The sequence below is a fragment of the Nakaseomyces bracarensis genome (assembly GCF_045282275.1).
Source record: "Nakaseomyces bracarensis strain CBM3 chromosome Unknown Scaff7_0, whole genome shotgun sequence".
In the NCBI taxonomy this organism is placed as follows: domain Eukaryota; kingdom Fungi; phylum Ascomycota; class Saccharomycetes; order Saccharomycetales; family Saccharomycetaceae; genus Nakaseomyces; species Nakaseomyces bracarensis.
The window spans coordinates 347,967-373,413 of NW_027263968.1; the positions used below are offsets into that span (position 1 = coordinate 347,967).

Genomic DNA, 25,447 nt, shown 5'->3' on the forward strand with positions numbered 1-25,447 from the left:
TTTTTTTTACATTTTTCTCTGAGAAACAGGGATTTACGGTTTTTGGCCAGCGATACATCCAAAAAGTTCGAGTGTTCTCCGCTTTTACCGTAACATTCACCTTTTTCCACATCCCTCAAATAATTTACACTTTTTCTTTCTTTCTCATAAATTTTTTTTTGATTTCTGTACGCTCGCCGCTTTTCTCGACGCATTTTTTTTGGTTCTGGTGATTTTTTTTTTTCCAATTGTCTTTTAACCTTTTGTACGCAACTTTCTAAGCTAGGCAAGGGTTTCTCGAAGGAAAAAAACAAACAACGAACACAAGGAATAACTGGACAAAGCAAAAGTGCAAGGGCAAAAAAAAAAAGAAAGTCTCTCTTCTTAGTAAGGTCTTTTTAGGGTCTAGTGTTTCTAGCTGAGCAAAGCGATTTCTAAAGGACAATTGCTTATTTCATCAAAAGAACGAAAAGTTATTTTGACAAGACTTTATTAAAAAGAAAGTAAAAAAAAAAAATTATCGTTCATAAGCAAGAGATAAAAGAAACTAGTATTTTGAAGTCTTTAGAGAAAAAATTTCTAATAATTGAAAACAAGCAATTGAACAAGAGGGAAAATAACTAATTTAAAAAAAAAAAAACAAAAACAAAAACAAGAGCAACAATCCTAAGCAGTTTATTTTTTTTTTTTGAATCCTTAATAAAGTATTATTGATATTCATTTTTTTCAGGGGAAGAAAACAATCAATAATACTAAAGCAACAGAATAAAAACACAAACTCAAATAAGAGAATAAAAAGAGACTACGAATTGCTAAACTGCACTCTTATTTTTTATTTTTTTAATCTTTGTTGAATTATCATTTCAATAAAGTAAAGTCATAAAAGAGATAGAGATATTATAAGAATAAAACCTCTACTCTTTGAATTGGTTTCAAGCAGAAGACTTAAAAAGAAATCTCTCTTTAACTTTTTTTGCCCCTACTCAATATAGAAGAAAAGTTTCTTTTTTTCTGTTAGGATTAAATTTGGCATTTAGGGTTTTACAAAGAAAGGAAAAATATAGAACCTTGTTCTTTTTTTTTTTAATTTTTACCAATTACACAATAACAAAGAAATGCATTCAAAGGAGAAACCTGACGGGTTCATACGATACAACACGATAGGTCAAGAACAAACCTCTGAACAACAAGGACAACAACAAGTACCTCCTTCGATATCATCAACACCTAGTATTAACGATTATAATGTTCAGGAATCTGGAAGTCAACAAATATATTATGCACAACAACACCAGCAACAACAGGCAATGTCTGGGCAATATCTACCGGGTGCAACAAATATAGCATATGGAGCATACGAGACCCAAATACCACAACAGCTGCATTCTGGGCAATTATCAAACGAGTATCTGATATATCAGCAGCAGCAGCACCATCAGCAACAACAACAACAACAACAAAGGCAATTTTTACCAAGCTTGATACCGAGTGAACAAAACAAAAGTATGATTAACCAACGCAATATATCTCCAGCCACTGGTGCATATCAACATAGGATTCCAATTCAACTGCCATACGTTCCAGAGCAAAGGTCAGCAATACCGTCTCAATATGGTGGTGTTAAGATGATACAAACACAACAGTACGTGAACGCGCCACAACAGCGAGAAGATTATCGATACGCCGAAGAACAGCAAGGAACGGCCAAAAGACCTATGCCAACAGTTGATCAAAGTGCGTTACCCTTGCAAAAATCTAGTAGACTGAGCCAGGGAAGTTTGAGTGGTAGTATGGCTGGATCTAGTGGAGATTATTTAAGAAGATTGTATGATGGTACTCCAATACCGTCCGTTTCCACTCCAATATCATCTATCGGTACACCGCCTGTTCTATCAAAAATACCATCACAACATATACTAAATGCGAACGAGTTAGCACGGACGAAGACAATTGCACAATTGAAATCACAAGAAGAGATCAAACTTAAGAAAAAAAGAGGCCGGAAATCTCTTGAATCCAAGTATAACAAACCTCAGAATGCTTCAGTTACCATAGTGGCAAACAACTCGCAGGACTCAGATAACGGAGGCCCCTCTTATCAAACACCGGAAGCAATTGCTAAGAAAATAGCTGAAGATAATATCCATAAATCTGTAGAAGAGTATGCTGCCGAAGTACGTGAAGCGGAATTAGAGGTATTGGGACTCAATAAAAACTCTAAAGTTGAAAAACAACACGCAGAGCAAAACCGTGAAAGGAGTAAACATGTATACGCGTCCTTATGGTTAATGAAAAACTGTGTAGTCCAAAACGGTGGCTATGTGAGAAGAGGTCGTATATTTGCTCAATACGTTTCTTCTTGTGCCCAAAATGGGTTGAAACCACTATCACAAGCGTCATTAGGTAAGCTTATAAGAGCTTTGTTCCCAAATTTGACTACACGTAGACTAGGAATGCGCGGGCAATCTAAATACCACTATTGTGGATTGAAATTGGTCACGGATAATATCGAACAATTACACCCATCAGCATCAGTCAACCAAGTAATTGCAAGTCCGAATTCTGCTTCTAATAATACGCCACTATCTGTGCCAAATATCGATATATCAGGTTCTTCTATGCGTAGACCTTCCCTATTCCGTGGCCATCAACACTTGTCCGAACCTTCAATCCATCACCCACTCAATAGGGACAAATCAAACGAGAGTCCCTCACCAACCTCAACCTCACTTCCTGCTCCAACAACCCTAAGACAAAGCCAGAATCAATTGCAAACCCAGGGGCAGAGCCATTCTATGGCTCCCCAACCATCCCTGCACGGGAGAAATTCGGCACCGACTTTATCCCTCGGTACGCGCAGCACGGGTCCATCCCCCGTGGGTTCCTTTTCTAGTAACACAGAGACGCCAACAACAGCATATATATCCAGAAGTGAAGAAATCACCCAAACTTCATCAGCAACTACTTACGTCGACAACGGCAATATCTTCTTTCGCTCTCCTTCCGTTCATCGCTCCTTATATTCGGACGACGTTGCCAGCGGACAACAGGAAAAATTTGACCAACAGCGCGATTTGCGGAAACATGGAATGTTCCGGTATAACTGGTTCAAGCACCAGTTGCAAGTGGGAGACCTCATAAGAGACTGGTTGTCAGGTGGAAACGGTGTTAATGATGGTAATCATGATGAAGGCGAAGGTGCGTCACATGATGCAACAAGCAGTTCAGGTCCAGGTGCTGATGCTGTGATAGTGGCAGTCGGAGCTGTGAAATTACCGGGGATACCGAAGGAGGTAGTTCCCCATGGCACGGATTCTGATATAACTGCTGCGTTGCAGTCGTTGTATCATATTCATTGTAACACGTTATATGAAAATGTTCGCTATTTGAACCAGGAGAGGTTGGCGAATAATTTGTTCTTGTCGAGTTCGGGGGCAATTTCACCACAGATGTACAACCTGCTTATCTCGGAAGAGCTTCAAGATTGGGTTGTAGAGTGCGACCTGTTGACATACGTCTCGGTATTGAACTATGTTGTTAGGTCGTTGGTGGAGTTCCGGAAAATAGATGATAACACAGAGCGAGGATGGGAAGACTTTGCCAACACCTTCTATGATACATTGTCAAAGTCTGTCGTAGACCTACCTGCTGCATTAATGACAAAAAAGCTAGACGTTGCAAATGTATTTCTTCGGTTGTTCAAGCAGCTGCTACGTTTGCTTCGTTTGCTTCGTGTCATGCAGACAAATTACTTCGACAACGATGTTCAATTGCCAAAGCTGTCACAAACTTGGCTTGAAAAGATGCTCCCAGTACTAAATAAGACTCTGGAAATGATGATGCCGGATGAGAACTACGACATTGCCTCCAATTTGCTGGAGTTCCTACAAGGACGGATGCTGAGGTTGCTCAACAACGGGCTACCGCAGACTGAGTATGACTTGCAGCACTTCTTCAAGGATCTCTGCTCACTCATGCTAAGCATGGCAGATCTTCCGATATTTAAAGTCAGTATCGGCATATCCCAGGTTGTCGATAGTACCGTTTGTAATATGGTGCTTGAAGACGCAGAACATATCGCCCCATGGTTGCTTTTTGGAACTGTAATGAGCCAATTCACTAGCTATTGTTTCGACATATCGAAATACATTACATGACTGGAAACAAAAATTAAACAATATTTCTAAAAGTATTTTGTCAATAACGTAAAAAAATTGGAAAAGTGAGAGAAAAAAAAAAAAATTTTTTTTCTGTGTTCTTATTCTTCCATGTTTATCCTTTATTAAAAGAAGAAAACATAAGGAGTAACAATCTTTTTTCGGTCGTTATATTATATTTATTGCAATTAATGTTTTTTTCTTCTAATGTTTCTTTTCTCATGTTAGCTGATGAATACTTGTTCAATTACAGAAAAGAATTTGCCTCATTGTAAAGAATTATGGCTGAAGAGAGAGAGAGAGAGAGAGACGATCTGGATTTTGAGTTGGGAATTGAAATAAAATACAGATATATTTCCTATTCCAAGAAATTAATATTCTTGTCATCTTTTCATTGATCTAGGATTTCTTTTTTTTTCCTTTCTTCTATCATTCATAACTTCCTTGTTACTTATAATCTAAATGAGCTCTATATTATTATTAAGTATTAATAATAAAAATTTAAAAGGGCTTATAAACTATTATTTGTTAAACCATTTTAAATTGGAAAAGAAGTATCTGGAATATATAACTTTTCTATGTTAACTTTCTCTCTCTACCTTTTCATTCTTTATTATATATTTATATTTTTTTTTTATCTTTATAATATCATTCTGCATAATATATTTCCAAATAACATTCCATTTCTTTTGTAGAACAAAAAAAAAAGACAAAGAAAATTTTTTTCCCTTTCCCTGCCCTTCTCTTAGTCCTTGAGACTTCTTGATGTCACCGTTACAATGATTGCTTAGACAGTTGGAGCATGTCAACGGAGTGTTGTAATTGTATAATTTAAATTTAGAACCAAATTATTAATATTGTCTTCGAGATATACCCAACACGCTAAAGAAGGACCCTTTTTTTACCCACAAAACTTCTTGAAGGAAAGGGTGTGTGTAAATGTAGAATACTTTTTGAAAGGAAGTACGTTTTAAAGGAAGGGTTGTTTACTGGTTTATACTATATCAGATAAAAAAGAAAAGAATATTTATTTTTTTCCCTTCATTTCTTTCTCCATGTAGTAAATTGCAGTTTAAAAATACAATACCTCTTAGCACAAAACGATCTACAACGGTAAACTTAACGTTGAGGATATACCCAGAGGTAGAAAAAACAAACAACCAAGACGCTTACATATCTGTACCAACAGTGGACTTCGAAGCAAAAAAAGAAAAAAGTATTCTTTGATTATCGAATGGGTTGTAAGAGAGCAGAAGGGCTTTTTTATTTGAAATAAACATCTTAAAAATAAAACAAAAAAAACGATCTTGCAAACAATGAGTTTTCCCTTACCAACTAGGCATTTACACCCTCACACCAACGACTCCTATTTTATTACCACGTATCAACCAATTCCAATGAAATACTCGAAAAATTTTTTTAAAAAAAAAACTATAATAAAAATTTTAGGAATTGGAAAATGTAATCTTGGAAGGCATTGATAATCATGACTATTGCTCTTGCATTCTTTGCATTATAGTAGTTTCTCTTAATCATTAATTTTTAGTTCATAAGTATAGGAATATTAGTACTATCACCATAAACCTAAAATATTAATTAAAAAAAAATTAATTGAAATGAAATGGAACCACCGATATCAACGAATAGCATCGAATTATTTGTTATGAGAAAGACTTTTTTTTAGGCATAATGGTTTGCAAAAAAAAAACAACCTGGACTAAATTTATACATTTAATTCGACGTTCATACTATTTCATACATCGTTCAATGCAACGCAAACAGCTCCCTTATGGTGTCCTCCATATTGTCTGATAATATCTCTTGTTGAAAGGTCCCAGAGTCTAACATAGTGGTCTGATGATGCAGTGACTAAGTATGCGCTGTCAGCACTGAACGCACAGTCCCAGACCCATCTTTGGTGACCATCGAGCGTGGATTCGAGATTGAAGTTGTCCTCCACTGACCAAATTCTTGCGGTATGATCTGCGCTGCATGTAGCCATATGCTTAACATCAGAAGAGAGTAAAACCCTAGTAATATAGGAAGGGTGCGCCTTAAACTTAGTAGCAGGCTTTAGATTAGAAGCGTCAGTGTGGTTTGGCATTTCCCAAACGTAGCAATTTCCCTTGTTGTTAGCAGCGACCAGCATGGAGCCATCACTGGCCACGCTCAGAGACTGCAGCGGCACTTCATCCTCGGGAGTCAATTGATGTGTACATTGGTTCTCACCTAGATCCCATATGCGTATGTTCCCGTCACGGTCACATGAAATAAGCTCTCCTTGGTTCGGATGTATTACAACCTCATTAACTGGTGCGTTATGTTTATAGTTCCGCGGCACCTGTGGGGACCGCACGTCCCAAACTTTGATAGTCCCATCCTCACTCGACGTCACCATCCACTTGTTATCCTGTTGAAACGAAACCGACGTAACATTACCTCTGTGGCCTTCAAATGATGCCACAGGGTTCGGATTCGTAGTCCGTATATCATAAAGTCTCACATTCTGATGTCCTGCAGCAGCTAGCAACTTCTTATCATTCGTAATCTCCAACCGGTTAACCTGTGAATCAGCATGTTGTATAGTCCTCGAACAAACCCCTGTAAGTGCCTCCCAAAACCGAATAGTATGATCATACCCAGCAGATACTAATAAAACCGACATTATCTCTATCTTTCTTCTTTGTACTGTACGTCAGTATCTGGCAATTTCTTCCCCGTTTTTGGTTTCCCTTTCTGAGTTTTAAAATCACAATATGTATTGATATTGACTGGCTAAATCCTTTATGTACTAAACAAATATAAGCTACCACTGCCCTAAAATAAAAATCATCTCTTTAAGCTCAAGCTCCATAATATAATTATTTTTTACTCTTCTGGGTTTTTTTACCTAAAAACTTCAGACCCATTACCCGGAACACAAATTTTATATTTTTTTCATGTTAAAATCATTTACCCGGATGAAGCCGGGTAAGTGATAGTTCCGGGTAAACAATAAATCCGGGTAATTTATAATATCATAACCAACGAAGTAGTTACCCGGATATCTATTTCCGGGTAACTATTATCGTGCCCTTCTTTTTTTTTTTTTTCTTTCCAGAACCTTCGAGATTTCAAAAGGATTCTTCTAGGGAAATCCAGTAGGGAAAAGAGTGGTTGTACGGGAGGTTCTGTGGGGCATAAGGGGATTACATGCCATTTTTGTTACCTTTGGAAACTTTAGTTTTCATTAATTTAACAATGGGGTTATATATATATAAGTACGTTAGCGATGTTAATATGATTTTATTTGAATGTTCCCAGTAATCCATAATATTTCTTATTGGATAAGTATAGAAAGAATTGAATAAAATATAGAAATACAAAAAAATATAATGGTGAAAGAGACTAAATTATATGATCTACTGGGAGTTTCGCCCAGTGCCAATGATCAAGAGATTAAGAAAGGGTACCGTAAGGCTGCGTTGAAGTACCATCCTGATAAGCCTACTGGTGATACTGAGAAGTTTAAGGAGATTTCTGAGGCGTTTGAGATTTTGAGTGATGCGCAGAAGAGAGAAGTGTACGATCAGTACGGTTTAGAAGCGGCCAGGAACGGTGGGCCTGCGTTTAGTGGGTTCCCTGGCTCTGGCGGTGCTGGCCCTGGCGGTGCTGGTTTCAGTGGTGGTCATACCTTCAGTAACGATGATGCGTTTAACATCTTTTCGCAGTTCTTTGGGGGTAGTTCTCCATTTGGGGCTAGCGATGACGGGTTTTCATACTCGAGTTTTGGTGGTATGCCCGGTGGTGGCATGGGTGGAGGTATGCACGGTGGTATGGGCGGTATGCCAGGTGGTATGCCAGGCGGCATGGGAGGAGGTATGCACGGCGGTATGGGAGGCGGCATGGGCGGTATGCCTGGTGGTTTCAGAGGCGGATCTGCCTCTCCTGCAGAGGAGGAGGTTGTCGAGGTCAATGTTCCTGTGTCACTAGAAGATCTATTCACAGGTAAGAAGAAGACCTTCAATATTGGTAGAAAAGGCCGCGATGGCTCTCCGGAGAAGAACCAGATAAATATCCAATTGAAGCCAGGCTGGAAGGCCGGTACCAAGCTAACTTTCAAAAATGAAGGTGACTACAACCCTATGACAGGCCGCAGAAAGACGCTAAGATTAATTCTACAGGAGAAGAGACACCCACTTTTCACACGTGATGGTGATGACTTGATATACTCGTTACCATTGACATTCAAGGAGTCTTTACTAGGTTTCAATAAGAGTATACAGACTATTGATGGTAGAACTCTACCTATTTCTAGAGTGCAGCCCGTACAACCAACACAAGAGCTGACTTACCCAGGCCAGGGTATGCCACTACAGAAAACCCCTAGTCAAAGAGGTAACTTGATCATCAGATACAAGATCGATTACCCAATTTCTCTGACTGACAAGCAAAAGATTGCTATTAATGACAACTTCTAGATGAACGAAAAACTTCAAAAAAATTACAAAAAACACTCAAAAATAATAACAATAAAAAAAATAAAATAAAATAAGAACGAATTAAAAGGATCTTTTTTTGAAATGTCTTTTGACTCCTAATATTAAATCAAGCTGACTTTTATTTATAGATTTATTATCAACGAATTACAAATATACAGTAACGGGGAATAATATCATGTTTTACTTTTCTTTTGATTTCATTTTATTTCGGGCATTTCGCATATGACAGTTTCTTTTGTACATTAATGTTGGTAAGCAATACTACTTACAAGTAGCAATACATATACATTGCACCTCCAAATATTTTACTTTTTAACAATAAATAATCCATATATAATATTACTTAATAAAACTTAATGAACTAAAAAGAGCATTTATTCAATATATCATCATTTTAAACGAGTACTATGTGCATATTCCTATTTAAGATAACATACAAGTAATAAAATCAGTAGATTCCATGTTATGTAACCATGGATTCATACTGTTTGATTGTGTTTTTGAAAATTTTCCTAGTATTGGTTATATATATATAAAGTACAATGTGGGATTGTTGAGTTAATAATAATAAAAAAATATACAATAGTAATGGTGCATGTAGAAAAATGAAAAATGAAAATTAGTATAATATTTTGGAAGTGCGGGAAATATATCACACTTCATCATGGAGTGGTATGCATGTCATATTTATTTCTTAGATTTCTTCTTCTTCTTTTCTTCACCTTCATCTTCAGCCTTTCTCTTCTTCTCCTTCTTTTCCTTCTTCTCCTTCTTCTCCTTCTTCTCCTTCTTTTCCTTCTTTTCCTTCTTTTCCTTCTTTTCCTTCTTCTCTTCATCATCTTCCTTCTTCTCTTCCTTCTCTTCCTTCTTAATTGGTTCTTCTTCCTTCTTCTCAGCTGGAGTTTCAGTCTTGACAGGAGCTGGGGTTTCCTCAGAAGCACCCTTATCTAGAGGGACGTAGGACTTCTTCCATTCAGATGGAGTGTTTTCGTTGACACGACCGTACTTGTCTAGCTTACCATCAGCCTTCATCTGTTTCTTCTTTTGGGCAATTGGACCTAGACCCCATCTTCTTGGGTACAAGTCTCTTTCCATGATACATCTCTTGACGGTAGCAACAACACCGTGGTCGCAAGTAGCCAAGTCAACAGTAGACATAGCAGCAATGGCAACAGCAATAGCCTCACCCTTAGTGGTCATCAAAACAACTTCGTCATATAGCTCAATACCTTCTTCGTAACGTAGAAGACCTGGAATCATCAACTTAGCACCGTAACAGACGGCGTTAACAGCGGAATCCTTGACAACAATTCTCTTGTAACCGACCAAAAGGGTTTCCAAAGGCTGGATAATCTTCCTTAGGTAGGATTCGTCTCTAGTGTTGTCGTAGACCCATTGGGCATCCAAAACATCATGTAGAGTAACCATGTTGTCGTTCTCAGAAAGAGCACCAGATCTAACTCTACGTAGTTCTTGCATGTGACCACCAACACCTAGAAGCATACCCATGTGAACACACAAGGTACGCATATAAGTACCAGCTTCACAAGAAGCCCAGAAAACACCCAAGTTTCTCTTGTTGTCGAATTCAATCAAATTAGAATCGTATATAGTACGCACACGGAGTTGACGCTTAACAGCAGAGATCAAAGGTGGTCTTTGGAACAAAGCACCAGTCAAGTTCTCTAGCGAACGACCAAGGTCCTTCTCGTCCTTTAGAGCATCGTGTAATCTAACAATACACACATACTCCTTACCAGCACCTTGCTGGGACTTCACCAGTCTAGTGGCTCTGTCAATACACACAATCAAACAACCAGTAACCTTAGGATCCAAGGTACCAGAGTGACCAGTCTTTTCACAACGCAAGATACGCTTAATCCAAGCAACAACTTCGTGGGAAGATGGGTTGGATGGTTTGTCCAGGTTAATGACACCTGAGTTAATGTAGGACTTGATGTCCCTTTTCAATGGAGAGCTACCAGCAGGTATTGGTGTGTAGTGTCCACTTCTCACCAATAGCTTGTCGTAGTCCTTCAACAACAATGGCCATTCACTGGCATTGTTAGATGGACTCGTGGTTTCCGGCTTGATAATATGCTCCTCAGACATAACGTTATTTATTTGCTATTCTTATGCTTAATGCTCACTGGTTCCTCTCTATCAATGAGACAATTAGATGAAAAGATCAAACCTAAAAGAAATATTGTAAATATAATATAAACCCAATGCTCATCGCAAAATTGCATTTTGCAAAATTTTCGCAGGAAGAAAATTTTTTTTTCAAAAAAAAAAAATTTTTTTCTAGGGCTTAACCCTAAACCCTATTTTGACAGCCCTAAAAATTCAATAACGGGCATTAAATCATTTCATGGCACATAGTGATAATGAACTCTTTCTAAAGAATATATAATTATAACGTAATTTTAATACAGAATGAATATTTATTTTTTTTTTCTCATAACTTTGAGTTGAAGTTCTTTTTGAATTCAGATTTAAGTCTCTTAGCCACGGCATCGATGAATTCCTCGGTGCTGGCGTAATCTTTTCTCTTGGTCTTGCCAAGGAGTAGAGCCAAGTCTTTCGTCATAATGCCATCTATTTGGACAGTTTCTACTGTGGCTTTCTCGAGGATTTGGCCAAACAATGTCACTTGTGGGGTCTTATCAATCTTGCCTCTTTGGATTATTCCTTGAGACCAAGCAAAGATAGTCGCAATGGAGTTTGTTGATGTTTCTTTCCCTTCTTGATACCTTCTGTAATGTCTCGTCACGGTTCCGTGTGCAGCCTCACTTTCAAATATCTTCCCATCTGGGGTTATAAGCGTCGAGGTCATCAAACCGAGAGAGCCAAAACCCTGTGCTACAATATCTGATTGTACATCTCCGTCGTAGTTCTTCATCGCAATGATGAAGCCTCCTTTAGACTTGATCATCTGCGCGACCATGTCATCAATAAGTCTGTGCTCGTACCAGATATCAAGTGCTTCGAACTTATCCTTGTATTCGGAGTCATACATCTTTTGAAATATGTCCTTAAATGTACCATCATATTTTTTCAAGATGGTGTTCTTAGTAGTGAAGTACAATGGCAGCTTCCTCTTGAGAGCCAGCTCAAAGGAGGCCCGTGCAAATCCTTCAATGGATTCATCCGTGTTATACATTGCCAGTGCTACACCCGGCGACTTGAAGTCATAAACTTTGATCGATTTCGGTTTACTAGAGTTCTCAGGCGTGAATACCAACTCTAACTTACCTGGACCCTTTACAACAGTGTCTGAAGCCTTGTATTGATCCCCAAAGGCATGTCTCCCGATGATAATGGGCTTCTCCCAAGTGGGAACAAGTCTTGGTATCTTGGGTATGATTATGGGCTCACGAAATACAGTACCGCCAAGAATATTCCTTATAGTTCCATTAGGAGACTTCCACATCTTCTTCAGATGGAACTCCTTCATACGAGCCTCATCAGGAGTAATAGTAGCACATTTCACAGCAACTCCATACTTCAGTGTGGCATACGCAGCATCCTTGGTCACTTTGTCCTCCGTCTCATCCCTATACTGAATAGAGAGATCGTAGTACTTCAAATCAACATCCAAATACGGAAAAATAAGCTTCTCCTTAACCATCCCCCAGATAATTCTAGTCATCTCATCTCCATCCATCTCCACGATGGGATTCTGAACCTTAACCTTCATTGCACTAGTGGTTGTTTTTTCTTTGTTGTTTTGATGGCTTAGTTTATTCCTATGTTATGATGTTCCAAATATTACTATTAATAATTATATAATAACAGACTTACAGATTTCATAGACATTTTGCCTTTATCCAGTAGCTTGTCCCCTTCCCCTCCCCCGCTTTTATTTTTTTTAAAGGCCCTTATTGGCTTACTAACAAAACTATCTCCGACATATCATAATAAGTAAAAACGTTGATTTTGAAGTTGGTTCTATTATATATATCATTAACAGATGGTTTTCAATATCTATATCTCTATAATGTATTATATATTGTTAGTCATTAGTTTTGCATCAATTCAGTGACAGTCTTTTCACCGGCAAGAACTTCCTTCATCCTAGCTAGGATGTCAGCAAAGCTGTCGAACTCGTGGTATGGCACGTTTTCTCTCTTACAGTAGGTGACTAGATCCTTACCTCTCTTGGCGAAAAGCAAGTCACATTCCTTTGCAGCGCTCAAGTCAGAGACACCGTCACCACAGTAGAAGTAGACTGGTCTCTCCTCGCCTTCCTTTAGGTCGGCTTCGAACTGTTTCTTGTAAGCGTTGATGGTACGGGACTTGTCGTGACCGAATGGACTCTCGTCCTTGTAGACAATCTCCCATTCCTGGTTGTCCTTGATGTCGACCTCATTGGAGACAATGTCCAGCTTGTGGATGGAGTCCTCACCGACCATCTTGGTCAACAGATCCTTGATAATTGGCTTCATACCACTGGAGACAACAACGATAGGAACATTGTTGTCTAGGGACCAGTGGAAAGTGTCCTTGAAACCAGGGTCTAGCTCAATCTTCTCCTCTAGAATCTTAACACACTCTGGGAATGGAGTGTGGATAGACTCCAACATCTCCATGAAACCTTGTCTAAATGACTTGGTACCATCCAAGACACCTTCAAAGACCTTTAGTCTCTCTTCCTTACCGAAACCAAGAGTATCAGTTAGGTAGTCATTGGAGTCCTGCTTGGTAACAGTACCGTCGAAATCAGTGAAAATAACAGCTTTGACCATTGTTGAATGTATATGTGATTTTCTTTTTTTTTTTTTTTAGTTTTACCTACTTCTAGATCAACATATATCCACTTATAATAGAATTGTAATAAAGTTAAGACCAGAAATAATAAAAAAAGAAGTTAGGGAGCAAGTGAATAAACAAAAAAATTTTCAATTTTTCAATTTTTTAAATTAACGACGATTCCACTAAATGTACACACTGCTACAGCTGTTTCTAAGGACCCTGTGCAAAAAAAATACATTATGACGTAATGTTCCTAAAATTAACCTGCGATCGCCTTCTCTACTTTTTACTCTTAAAGCTTCTAGAAGCATGATGTACTTAGAATATTCCGTAGTGCACTCGAGAAATATTAAATGAAAGCGAAAAAAAAATGATTTACATGTTTAGAAACAATAGAAGGAACGTGTGAGAGAAAGGGCAGTAGAAGAGAAGGAACCTCACAGAAGTAACTGTACAAGGGATAGAAGACTCTGCAGCACCCAAACATTCTTCGAGAAAGTAGTGTATGTTGTGCGGGTGGTTCAGTGTGTTCAGTGAATATCTCGCACAACAACTATTAATTAGCTTCTATTTCTTAGCATAAATTTAAAAGCGGGGCTTCAATGGGCTGAGGGGCAGTTCCAAGCCATACTAATGCATGGAACTGGATATATAAAATGCTCTGTTAATGCATGGAATATATAATAAGGGTAGAGTAGGTTGTTGCTATACACCCAGAGCTAATAATAAAAAAATTACAGCGATATAATGAAAGTAGTGGTCTTTTCAGGTGGTACGGCGACCAATTCGTTGACCCCCAGTTTCAATCAAGTATCTATCGACAAAGGGGATGATTTGACGTATGTTTTACCTATTTCTGATAACGGTGGCTCTACTAGTGAGATATTGAGGGTTCTGGGTGGTCCTGCAGTCGGAGATATACGATCACGTATAGTGAGGTTGATACAGGACAGTAGTTTAGCACATTTGTTTGGCTACCGGCTCCCTAGTGATCCACTGGAGGCAAAAGTTGAATGGAATCTAGTGGTAGAAGGTGCTCATAAGATATGGACTGATATTCCAGTGGAGTCCCGTGACATGTGCCGGCCATTCTTAATACACGTACAGGCAGAATTATTGAAGAAAAGTAAGAACTCGAATCCCTTTCATTTCGAGAAGGCCTCTATCGGTAACTTATTTCTGACTGGGGTCCGTTTGTTTCTGGGCTCGTTAGATGCCTCAATTGAGTTGATGCTACGGGTGGGTCGCTGCAGTTCACACCTTAATGTAGTGCCATGTATCAATACTAATCATACTCACCACATATCTGCACTACTGCTAAATGGAGAAGTGATTACTGGCCAATCACAGATCAGTCACCCTTCAAAACCCTTGAAGAGACAAGCTGCTGGCAATGAGACACCTCGAAACAAAAAAATGAGACTGACCAACTCGGATGAAGAGTCATCAATTAGTGGTGATGCAACACCATCTGTCATAATGAAGGATAAATTTGTACAACTGATAAATAATGATTCTGAATCAGGTAAACCGAGCGAGAGTCCTGTTCCAGACTTAGGCGGGCTGTTAGAGAGTCAGAATATGAACGATTTTACTGATACCGAGGAAGAGGAGTTTGCAAATCCAATCTCTATATTACCAGTTTTGAAGGAATCCCAGATAAACTTTGACAAAATGGATGATTGTACATTACCTGCTCCGATTAAGAGAATTTTATACATTAATCCATATGGTGAGGAAATTAGGCCTATAGGTAACCCAAGAGTTGTATCTAAAATCAAGAAAGCCGATATGTTAGTTTATTCCATTGGTTCTCTAATGACAAGTCTGTTACCTGTTGTTATTCTTGGTAATATAGCCGATGTTATTTGTGAAACCAAAAATTTGAAGAAAGTTCTTCTTGTAAATAACAAATATGATAGAGAAACATTCTTCATGTCTGGTTCAGCATACATCAAAATACTGGTCGACTCAATGTCTAGGGCTATTATTAATTACAGGAAACACAAAGGCATCCATAGAAGCTCTTCGAAATCTAAGAATCTAGAATGGAAGGATTTCTTTACCGATATTGTCTTCTTATCTGAAGGTGAAATTAAAATGAACGAGACACAGTTGTCTAAAAAGGGCATTAGATGTCATATCATTGAAGGTGATAAGATGGAAAATGATGCCCTAGCACAGGTGCTAGAAAAGATAGCTTCATGAGTTGGTCTGAAATCAATATTCAAAATAAAATAAAATAAAAAGCTATGAGTCTTCTAAAATATAAAATAAATGCATTAATAAAAAAAAAAGATAGAAACCTGTGTAACATAGGTTGGAAATAGATATGTACTTTGGCAGCAAACTTCTATTTTTCAGTAAAAAAAAATTGAAAAACCTGTCAAAAATGTATTACATAGTTATATAATGATGCGGTCTCAAATGGTTAATATTTTTTTTTTTTTCTGTCATGAGTTTTGTTGTCGATTCGTTTTATATTTTTAGAAATAACCATTCTTGAACTTTTCTGGGATATTCTTCAACTCAATTCTGGCTTCTAGTTCATCATCGGTAATGACAGTACCTCTGGAAGCACCTCTCTGTACTTTCTCCTCGTGTTCTATCTCGTGTTCGTGATGAAGTAATTCATGTTCTATATCTTCCTTGTGTACATTTTTTACGTACTCATCGTTATCCTTATGGTACTTGTTCCAGTGGTGGATTTCGTACTCGTGCTCAAAGTCAGAGTGGTGACCTACACCAACACCCAAATCTGGGAACTTGTTGCCCTTCTTTGCAAAATCCAAGTACTCCTGCTTCATGATCTTGGTGTCATCATCTACATCCACTAGCTCCAGGATAAATTTCACAACACGCTTAGCAGTAACTTCGTCTATCTGCTCAGAGTTGTCATGTTCTCCCATACCGTCACCAGAGCCAACAACCTCCCCACGGTTTAACCCGTATAACGCAAGAATATCGTTCTCATCCCAGTACCCTTTCTTCTTTATATCATGTAAAGCAAAGAATTGCTCAGGAGTATACTTCTTCAACTCATGCTCTTGCTCCATATGCCACTCTTCCCACTCCTTCCCCTTAGGTGGCTTCGCAACTTCTACATTTACATCCTCATTCCCATGACCAAATGCAAAGGCCACAAGACCAGCATATATAACAGCACTCAACTTCATTATTTTCTTGTTATTTTTTTTTTATTTGGATTCACTACCTTCTGTTTAAGCTATTCCTTTATATCGTTTGGATCAATTTTAAATAAATTAATCTTCTGATTTGGGATTTTTGTTTGTTTTCGTTTTGCACAAAAAAAAAAATTCTAAAAATAAACCAAATGCTGTCAAAAGGTATAAAACGGAACCCAACCAAAGCACAGATGGAACCGGTATATTATCAACTTGATAACTGGCCTGCTGAATGTACTTGTCAGAGCCGTCTCACCCTTTTCTCTTTGTTCCTTCTTTTTCATGAATAGCAGTAGTTCTTATAGCAGTCAAGACAATAGTCTGTCGGGGCCCTGTGTAATCGATCCAGGGATCTCTTGGTTATGATACAGCGTAGACAACCTTCGTACTTCGAGTCGTGATAGTTGGTTACCATGTTTCTTCCGTGAGTTCGCAGGGCATCGATCTCCTCGGGGGTGTAGGTCATCTTGAAAGTTGATGTGTTTGTGTTGTTATAGATGGGCAAGTTCGCATGGTATATGAGTATAGGGGGTAAATGGTCATGGCCAAGCTTCTTCTTGTGATGGAAATGACAACCGAGGATTAGTGGTGAATTCTCCGGGATAGTCGTCGGGTATTTGTATGTGATCCTTTCTTGTACTTTCACCTGGTGGAGGACATTCTTCAACTTGTCGCCGTTGGCGTAGTTATCCACATCGGAGCTGACATCTAACATGAACACTAAGTCCAAATTTCGTGGCAGCAGTGACCGCAATGGGATGTTCTCGCCGTCTTCACCGCCATCCACGAGGTACAAATGGTCAGATGCTGTAAATTCGCTGTCCCGCTTCTCGTATTTGTAGAAGGGATTATGCCTGTAGACTGCATAGTCTGTATCGAGTCCCGGCTCAATATCTTCATCGAGCAACTCTAGATTCATGGAGCCGCCTAGCCCAAATATTGACATCACCGTCTTGACTGCCTTGACTGCCTCCACAGAAGACCTTGAAATTAGCCGCCATACATATACCAAAGCATTGTTGAAGACTGACGAAGACGTGGCCGCTATATACCCGAGCTGGTCTAGCCCGTTGAAACACTTAACCGCTGTACCGTTGGTGATACTGGACCCTAAGTACTGTAATTTCATGAAGAGACTCACCTGTGAGTCCCAGGATCCAAATTCCCAGGGCGTGAACTCAAATATAACGTTCTTCCTGCTTCCAGTCCTGCTGGTAGCAACGATAATGGGCACGGGTGCCGTGTGGTTTTTGAACCTGGCACTCTCAGTAACCGCCTTGTTAAAAGTTACGTCGAAGCTGTTGGTGTTCTTCATTAGTGACTGCGCCCAGTAATCCGTGAAGGATACTGGGAAACCAGCCATCTTCTTGGGCCGTACGCCCAAGTGAAGGTCTATATAAAACTCCACATTCTCTTTGAAATGCTTCAACTGTTCGAGAAATGAGTCTGAGTTCGTAGCAATGCTGCTGTTCTGGAATAAAAGTTGCTTCAACTTTAGCAACATGGTGATTCCCAGGGCGGCAGGTGGATTTGGTGTTGACGCTCTAAGGTCAGCGCTTGGCCTTGAAGATATATGGCGCTTGGAGAGTTTTGTGAACTCATTATTGCTAATAAGGTCATCATCTGTGCGTACATCTATCTCCGGTATCCCAGGCAGGAGGCTCCTGCTAAGATCCCAGTGTTCTAGAAGCCGAGCGGGGTCAAACCCGCTCAGCACAAGGTCCATGATAGCCCAGCTTCCGCCAGATACTCCCGATATATAGTCTGTGCACTGCATTAGACCGATATCGTGCATCCCAGTCATAAACCCAGTGCTCGTGAGCATGGACCTGTAACCGCCGCCAGACAGCGCCACGCCAATTCGCGGCACAGGAACACCTGGACCCAAGGTTATAACGGCGTCATCACCATTACATGTAGCATTGGGTGTTGTTGTGGCAAGATACTGTTGCATTGAGACCCGGTTGTTAACGAGTTTCCTGCTCGTATACACAACCTCAGAATCGCACAGAAACCCCTGAATACTGTCACGTACCAGAGGCCCAGGACACTGCACTTCTACAGGAATACCAAGACTGAGACCCAGAAAGAGAGCCCACATCCATATAAAGAAACATGAGCTGTTGCCATTAAGAATAGCCCCGGCACCAGCTCTGGGGCTGGCTCTGGGGCCAGCACTGGCACTGCGGCAAGGACAAAGACAGGGCCAAGCCCATAACCATGATATACTCTCAGACATTGTTTGCTGATCCAATTCGGCTAATAAAGTGGTCTAATTCAAGTTGCTTCAACACTGGCTGGCATTGGATCATATATTATCACGTGACGTATACAACGAGGTAGAAAAAAAAATTTTTTTTTGTGTGCGATGCCAAAAAAAAATTAATAAACATCATGAAGGATTTCTGGGACAAGGTTTTTGTGTTTTATTCATTGGGGCATGAGAAGGTACAATTGATTAGGCATAAGAGTTGGAAAGAGATATATACAGTTACCTACGGCAAGAAGAGTTAAAGCATTACTGGAAAAGAAACTGGATTAAAAAAAAATTAGTAAAGCAAATTAAAATAAAATAAAAAAGAACCTGAATATATAGAAAATGGATTTACGTGTTGGGAGGAAGTTTAGAATTGGTAGGAAGATTGGGAGTGGTTCGTTTGGTGATATTTACCATGGTACGAATTTGATTAGTGGTGAGGAGGTTGCGATCAAGTTGGAGTCTATTCGGTCGAGACATCCGCAGCTGGACTATGAGTCTCGTGTGTACAAGTACCTGAGTGGTGGTGTTGGTATTCCGTTTATTCGTTGGTTTGGGCGTGAAGGGGAGTATAATGCGATGGTTATTGATCTACTGGGCCCGTCGCTGGAGGACCTTTTCAACTACTGTCACAGGAAGTTCTCCTTCAAGACTGTGATAATGCTGGCATTGCAGATGATCTGCCGTGTTCAATATATTCATGGGAGATCATTCATACATAGAGATATCAAACCGGATAACTTCTTGATGGGTGTTGGGCGTCGCGGATCCACCGTGCACGTTATTGACTTCGGTCTGTCCAAGAAGTACAGAGACTTCAACACGCACCGTCACATCCCTTACAGGGAGAACAAGTCTTTGACCGGTACTGCGCGTTATGCGAGTGTCAACACACATTTAGGTATCGAACAGAGTAGAAGAGACGACTTGGAGTCTCTGGGGTACATGTTAATCTACTTCTGCAAGGGGTCGTTACCATGGCAAGGTTTGAAGGCCACAACTAAGAAGCAAAAATACGACCGTATATTGGAGAAGAAGCTATGCATTAGCATTGAGACTCTGTGTGCAGGTCTGCCCTTGGAGTTTTCCGAGTACATGAACTACTGTAGAAACTTGAAGTTCGACGAGAGACCTGACTACTTATACTTGGCAAGACTTTTCAAGGATCTAAGCATCAAGTTGGAATATCATAACGACCACTTGTTCGACTGGACTATGCTAAGGTATACTAAGGCCATGGTTGAAAAACAAAAGGATATCCTTATGGTAGACACCGCTACTGTGTCTACCACTGCTGATAATGATGGAAGCAACAATAATAGTAATACAGCTACTAGCAAAGATAGTAAGAATGACTCGTTTAATAAAGTTAAGTTGCTAGCAATGAAGAAGTTCGCTAGCCATTTCCATTATTGCAAGAATGACGATAAACATTATCCTACCCCTGAAGAGATTAAGCAACAGACTACTCAAAATAGTAATGCCGCTGCATCACTACCTCCTGAGCTTTTGAGTGCCATTGACAAAGGGATGGAGAACTTGAAGCAACAACAAGGTCAGCAACAACCACAACAGCAAGGGAGGATGCAACCACTAGCTTCAAACGAAATGGTACAAGAACAAATGCCGGCACAAGGACCCGAGCCTTTACTACAAAGACAGAGGAAAGAAACACAGGGTCAATTCGTACCACAGGCCGAACCAGTAACTAGAGCAACGCATTATCCTCCTAATATCCAACAGCAGCAAGGACAAGCTCAACAACAAAACCTATCTCCACAAAACTCCAAACCTTCTGGTGGTGATAACATATGGCTATGATGGAAATAATAGAACAAAAAAATAAAATATAAACCTTCCTCCTCTATTGTTTGGTTATGTTAATAACCTTATTACTTCTTTTTTTCTTTTTTATTAATTAATTTTTTACTTTTTGGATTTGGCCCTTTCTAATGATCTCGAAAGTTTTAGAAACGACAGATATCCACGTTATAGATAAATTGAAAAAGGTTAGCAGACGATAAACTTGAGGAAGTTCGATCAAAATTGCATAAAAAAACAATTTGAAGAAAAATTATATAAAGTAATGATCAAAGAAGGTGTGCAGTTTGTCAATTGCATGGAATCTCCGATGTACCCTACGTAGAGTAGACTAATTGAAAGTGAACAGAGAAAAAAAGGATATAAAAAATCTGGGGCATGATTATAATATTTTATTAGAGTTAATTTAATGTCTTTTTCTTTTTTTTTAATAATTAGTACATTTTGTTGTTGTTTTTTCATCAATATAATTCTGGAAACACTGGTGGTTTCGATTATAATAATATTGTCTCATAATTATTGAAATTACCAATATATGCATTATTTTATACCTTTCCCTTTTATTCTTTGTATTCTTTTGATTACGCTTTTCTAAATACCTTTGCTGGTTATTCAAGATTAGATTTCATAATTGAAGAAAAGATCATATAGTTCTTTTTACGCGACTACTCAATTGTACCCAGCATAACGTTACTTAATCCATTTTGCGTACCTCTTAAACCAATAACACCATTATCTGTGATATACTACTAAATATCCTGATAAACTTAAATTTTAATGTATATGTACTTTCTCGTTTTGTTTTGTTTTTTTTTGACGTAGTATTTATTATTGATTGAATACATCACTTAATAACTATTAAACCAAAATAGTACCGTCATTCGATCATTTTGCTTGTTTAGTTTGTTTGTTTATTTGTTTTTTATTTTAGAATATTCGATTAATATATGTATATATTATTTATAGGAATCAATGAAGAAAGGAGAATAATGCAGCCATTCCTTTTCTAAATAAGGATTCTCAGTTCAAGTTTCTTTTATCTTAAACAAGTCGAATTTTATTATTTACAGGGGATTTCTTTTTATATGAATCCAATAATACTTTGTGTTGTGGTTGAATGTTTTGATTTGTTTCTTTTTATACAGGAGGAATTGTAATGACAATTTTTGTTTTCACCATTTTTATTATTAAAAATATAACAAAGACAATTTAATCATTCTAAGGTAACCTTGGCACCAAGACCTTCCAAAGTAGTCTTTATCTTATCGGCGTCCTCTTTAGCTACGTTATCCTTCAATACCTTAGGAGCAGCCTCCACGAACTTCTTGGCTTCAACTAAGGACAGGCCCAGCAGACCCTTGATCTCCTTAATAACCTTAGCCTTAGTCTTCGCATCAAATGACTCCAACTTAATACTAAAGACGGTCTTCTCCTCTGGCTTAGCCTCCTCGGCCTCCTCTGCTGCCTCTGTTGCTGCAGCTGGTGCTGCTGGTGCAGCACCTGCAGCAGGAAACGAGATATCAGCGATGTTCAACTTCTGCTTCAACTCAGTAACCAGCGAGGCTGTCTCTAACAACGTCAATTTCGAAATATCATCCACAATCTGACTAATCTTTGGATCAACACTGGTGCTAGCACCAGTGGCAGTGGTTGCACTGGCAGTGCTGTTGAAACGGCTCAAAATTGGCCTAACAACAAACCTGGACAAACGAGGAGCAGCAGCACTTCTGGCAACAATACGGAACGACATTCTTATTTACTTTCTTTCTTCTATCTATCCTCTAATCAGGTTTACGACTTTTGTTGATAGCCTTTTATAAAAAGCTTCTTTGTCCTTTGGAAGGGATGAAAGCAAGAAATTGAAAAATTTGGTGGAAAAAAAAAAATTGGTGAAAAAAAAAAAAGTTGATGAAATTTGAACTATGGATATCATAATTGGCATATAAGGACTATTGGCATTATTTGGGATATTGGCATATAATACTGATTATTAGTTCTACAATTGCTACAGTACGTTGATTTTGACCAACCGCTGATTACTACAAAAAAAAATACTATAATTAAACAATGACTACATTTCGTTTCTGTCGAGACTGTAACAATATGTTGTATCCCCGTGAGGATAAGGAGAATAATAGGTTACTGTTTGAGTGCCGTACGTGTTCATATATTGAGGAAGCAGGTGCTCCTCTTGTGTATCGTCACGAATTGATTACAAATATTGGTGAGACAGCTGGTGTGGTGCAAGATATTGGGTCTGATCCCACACTTCCGAGGTCTGACCGTGAGTGTCCAAAGTGTCACTCGAGGGAGAACGTCTTCTTCCAATCGCAACAGAGGAGGAAGGATACCAGTATGGTTCTCTTCTTTGTGTGTCTGGCATGTTCTCACATTTTCACTTCTGACCAAAAGAACAAAAGAACTCAATTCGAATAGATAAAGCTTGCTAGAAATAGTTTTTCACTATCTCCCCCTTACTCGAATCTGTATTATAGTATTAAATCCCTTTCAACTTCCTACTCCTGTCTATTTTTAAAATACGTATGTTCCCTATATAAATTAAAGCTTTAAACAGACATATAGACAATGATATAACTGCACTGACACAGACCCCCCGACCTAACAAACAAAATAAGTATGTGAATCTCTCTTGAAATATTTATTTTAATTATTCGTTTATTTACAAAAAAAAACTGGAAAACAAGAAGAGTTTAATATATTTGTATATATTATATTAACGAGGACATGGTTGAGGTAGCAAAGAGCACGTTTCTATTACTCCACCCTTTTACACGGAGGAATAATATTGAGGGGAATAAAACAATAGGTACTTTACATTTTAATGTTTCCGGTTTTACCTTTAAACTATGTGTTCATCTTCCAACTTTAAAAAGCTCTCGTTGACAGATCGGTGCATGTCCATAGACCAAGCTCCGTTGTTACTTGTATTATGAACTGATGAATCTATATTCCCAATAGAAGATTCTACTGGGGTGGTAGATATATCCTTCATATCTGAGAGTTCGTTCAAAGTGGTGATTTCTTTGTTAAGTAATTTATCGAATAAAGTGTCATTGTTCATACCTTGTTTGAAAGTGTTGTTAGCTTCTGGTTTAAAGAAGACAGTGTTATTTGGGCTTTGGTGTTGATAGTTCATACCTTCATCAGTGGAATCGTTGTGCTTCAAGAACCTATCGGTCATATTAGGTGATGGTGGCGATATGTCAAAGGGTGATTCATTAGGTTGACTTGATGGCGAAAAAAACATCGACCAACAATCATCTAGACCATCATATGCGTTCTTCAGTGGGACGTGAGGTGTAGCCAGCGAGGATGAATTGTATGGCCTCACAGCCCCGGTCGCTGGCGTATTGTTATTCGTATTATTAGCTGGTAGGTGAGCGGTCTTATGAACTGCACCTGAAAAAGACTTAGAAAATATGTTCGTAAAATCGATTTCGTTTAAATCAGTCACTGCATCATCGAGATTAGATACAGTAAACGGTTGAAACTCCAGTCCTGAGCCAGAAGCACCCATCGTGAATGGGTCGTCAATAAAATCGTTGAAATTTGTACTTTCTTGTTGACTTGCATCGCTATCGTGACGCTTATGTGTCTCTGAGGCAGTACTATTTCCAATCGATAACTCTGGTGCAGAGATAGAAGTAATATTATCACTGAAGATGTTTGTAAAAGAATCTTGTACAGGTGAATTTACGGTCGAATCGCTATGATATATTTGATTTGCCTTTAGTAACAAGTTCTTTCGCAGAACATCTGAGCTACTCGACTGCATATGCTTAGGTTTGAGACGTTTTGCGCCTTTGGCTTTCTTGAATACAGCGCTAGACCGTTTTAAGTTAGTCAAAAAGGTACAGTTCTCTTCATCTGCGTCTTTCAGTACTTTCTTGAGGGAGTCATCTGACCAATCTGAATTTGCTACGTCACTACCATCCTCATCTTCTTCGTCACTGGTTTTATTGGATTTAGTGTCAGAATATGGCTTTGTAGTGGTAGTTTTCGGTAGCACGACATCGAAACTCTTCACTTCATTCGTGAGCCCACAATCACAAGGTATTATGGCGGTTGGCAGCGGTAAGTTATTTCGCGTCCTGTACTCAAGCTCATCGAATTTCTTAATCGCCTCGATGTCATTTTCACTTCGGAGTCGCTCTTTAAACTTCTTGTACTCATCTGACTCGGGATTAAACCTCAAGGAATGCGAGTGCGAGTTGTTTAACACCACTATACTCCATTTCTTCCTCTTCAAAGAATACGTAGCTCTGACCCTGAATGGACAATGATTGAATTTGGAGACACTCCGCTTGCTGTTCTTCCGCCGTTTTTCATGTTCACGGGCTAACTCTTCTTGTCTCTGCTTCTCCTCAGGAGTCATGTCCTGGAGACTTCTTCTCCCTCGTTTTGCAGCTTTACACTTAAACACTACTTTTAAGCTGTCTGATCTCTCTATCACCAGTTCAATCCCCTGTGGGTAAAATATCTTCTGTAACCATGGTTTAATGTCGTTCTTGTCTTCAAAATTAGGAACTGAATCCAAATGTATAAGTTGGTCTGCATTCATAGGTGCATATTATTAAACTGTAATGGTAATTAACCAAGCTCGGACAAAATAAAAATAAAATAAAAAAAAACTAATTCTAATAATAATATATTAAAACTCGTAAATGATGTATGACGAAATGGGAAATAAAATGATACTTGGTCCTATGTGGATATTAAAAAAAAAAATTTCCTTTGCCTATTGTGCCCTGAAATAAGGTCTTTGAGACAACTGTTGTTATTTTGTATTTC

General features: G+C 38.8%; 13 protein-coding genes across 13 annotated transcripts; 5 read left to right on the top strand and 8 right to left on the bottom strand.

Moving 5' to 3' along the window:
* Positions 1 to 1,094: 1,094 nt before the first annotated feature.
* On the top strand, positions 1,095 to 4,136 carry RNJ42_01614 (RFX family transcription factor; the record flags this gene model as incomplete). The annotated part of the gene is made up of 1 exon (XM_071051779.1): positions 1,095 to 4,136. One exon carries the CDS (start codon positions 1,095 to 1,097, stop codon positions 4,134 to 4,136), a length of 3,042 nt encoding a protein of 1,013 aa, XP_070907169.1.
* A 1,753-nt stretch (positions 4,137 to 5,889) lies between these two features.
* On the bottom strand, positions 5,890 to 6,801 carry LST8 (TOR complex subunit LST8; the record flags this gene model as incomplete). The annotated part of the gene is made up of 1 exon (XM_071051780.1): positions 5,890 to 6,801. The coding sequence occupies one exon, from the start codon at positions 6,799 to 6,801 to the stop codon at positions 5,890 to 5,892; it is 912 nt and encodes a 303-aa protein (XP_070907170.1).
* A 709-nt stretch (positions 6,802 to 7,510) lies between these two features.
* Positions 7,511 to 8,596, top strand: SIS1 (type II HSP40 co-chaperone SIS1; the record flags this gene model as incomplete). Its single annotated transcript, XM_071051781.1, has 1 exon — positions 7,511 to 8,596. The coding sequence occupies one exon, from the start codon at positions 7,511 to 7,513 to the stop codon at positions 8,594 to 8,596; it is 1,086 nt and encodes a 361-aa protein (XP_070907171.1).
* Positions 8,597 to 9,304: 708 nt separating this feature from the next.
* Positions 9,305 to 10,729, bottom strand: CBF5 (pseudouridine synthase CBF5; the record flags this gene model as incomplete). The annotated part of the gene is made up of 1 exon (XM_071051782.1): positions 9,305 to 10,729. One exon carries the CDS (start codon positions 10,727 to 10,729, stop codon positions 9,305 to 9,307), a length of 1,425 nt encoding a protein of 474 aa, XP_070907172.1.
* Positions 10,730 to 11,075: 346 nt separating this feature from the next.
* On the bottom strand, positions 11,076 to 12,317 carry IDP3 (isocitrate dehydrogenase (NADP(+)) IDP3; the record flags this gene model as incomplete). The annotated part of the gene is made up of 1 exon (XM_071051783.1): positions 11,076 to 12,317. One exon carries the CDS (start codon positions 12,315 to 12,317, stop codon positions 11,076 to 11,078), a length of 1,242 nt encoding a protein of 413 aa, XP_070907173.1.
* A 322-nt stretch (positions 12,318 to 12,639) lies between these two features.
* On the bottom strand, positions 12,640 to 13,365 carry PYP1 (putative phosphoric monoester hydrolase; the record flags this gene model as incomplete). The annotated part of the gene is made up of 1 exon (XM_071051784.1): positions 12,640 to 13,365. One exon carries the CDS (start codon positions 13,363 to 13,365, stop codon positions 12,640 to 12,642), a length of 726 nt encoding a protein of 241 aa, XP_070907174.1.
* Positions 13,366 to 14,119: 754 nt separating this feature from the next.
* RNJ42_01620 (uncharacterized protein) lies at positions 14,120 to 15,580 on the top strand (the record flags this gene model as incomplete). The annotated part of the gene is made up of 1 exon (XM_071051785.1): positions 14,120 to 15,580. One exon carries the CDS (start codon positions 14,120 to 14,122, stop codon positions 15,578 to 15,580), a length of 1,461 nt encoding a protein of 486 aa, XP_070907175.1.
* A 278-nt stretch (positions 15,581 to 15,858) lies between these two features.
* SSP120 (nucleobindin SSP120) lies at positions 15,859 to 16,548 on the bottom strand (the record flags this gene model as incomplete). The annotated part of the gene is made up of 1 exon (XM_071051786.1): positions 15,859 to 16,548. The coding sequence occupies one exon, from the start codon at positions 16,546 to 16,548 to the stop codon at positions 15,859 to 15,861; it is 690 nt and encodes a 229-aa protein (XP_070907176.1).
* Positions 16,549 to 16,837: 289 nt separating this feature from the next.
* Positions 16,838 to 18,796, bottom strand: SPO1 (putative carboxylic ester hydrolase; the record flags this gene model as incomplete). The annotated part of the gene is made up of 1 exon (XM_071051787.1): positions 16,838 to 18,796. The coding sequence occupies one exon, from the start codon at positions 18,794 to 18,796 to the stop codon at positions 16,838 to 16,840; it is 1,959 nt and encodes a 652-aa protein (XP_070907177.1).
* Positions 18,797 to 19,156: 360 nt separating this feature from the next.
* On the top strand, positions 19,157 to 20,635 carry HRR25 (serine/threonine protein kinase HRR25; the record flags this gene model as incomplete). The annotated part of the gene is made up of 1 exon (XM_071051788.1): positions 19,157 to 20,635. One exon carries the CDS (start codon positions 19,157 to 19,159, stop codon positions 20,633 to 20,635), a length of 1,479 nt encoding a protein of 492 aa, XP_070907178.1.
* A 1,213-nt stretch (positions 20,636 to 21,848) lies between these two features.
* MNP1 (mitochondrial 54S ribosomal protein bL12m) lies at positions 21,849 to 22,385 on the bottom strand (the record flags this gene model as incomplete). Its single annotated transcript, XM_071051789.1, has 1 exon — positions 21,849 to 22,385. The coding sequence occupies one exon, from the start codon at positions 22,383 to 22,385 to the stop codon at positions 21,849 to 21,851; it is 537 nt and encodes a 178-aa protein (XP_070907179.1).
* Positions 22,386 to 22,702: 317 nt separating this feature from the next.
* On the top strand, positions 22,703 to 23,071 carry RPB9 (DNA-directed RNA polymerase II core subunit RPB9; the record flags this gene model as incomplete). Its single annotated transcript, XM_071051790.1, has 1 exon — positions 22,703 to 23,071. One exon carries the CDS (start codon positions 22,703 to 22,705, stop codon positions 23,069 to 23,071), a length of 369 nt encoding a protein of 122 aa, XP_070907180.1.
* A 424-nt stretch (positions 23,072 to 23,495) lies between these two features.
* On the bottom strand, positions 23,496 to 25,217 carry AFT1 (DNA-binding transcription factor AFT1; the record flags this gene model as incomplete). Its single annotated transcript, XM_071051791.1, has 1 exon — positions 23,496 to 25,217. One exon carries the CDS (start codon positions 25,215 to 25,217, stop codon positions 23,496 to 23,498), a length of 1,722 nt encoding a protein of 573 aa, XP_070907181.1.
* Positions 25,218 to 25,447: the final 230 nt, after the last annotated feature.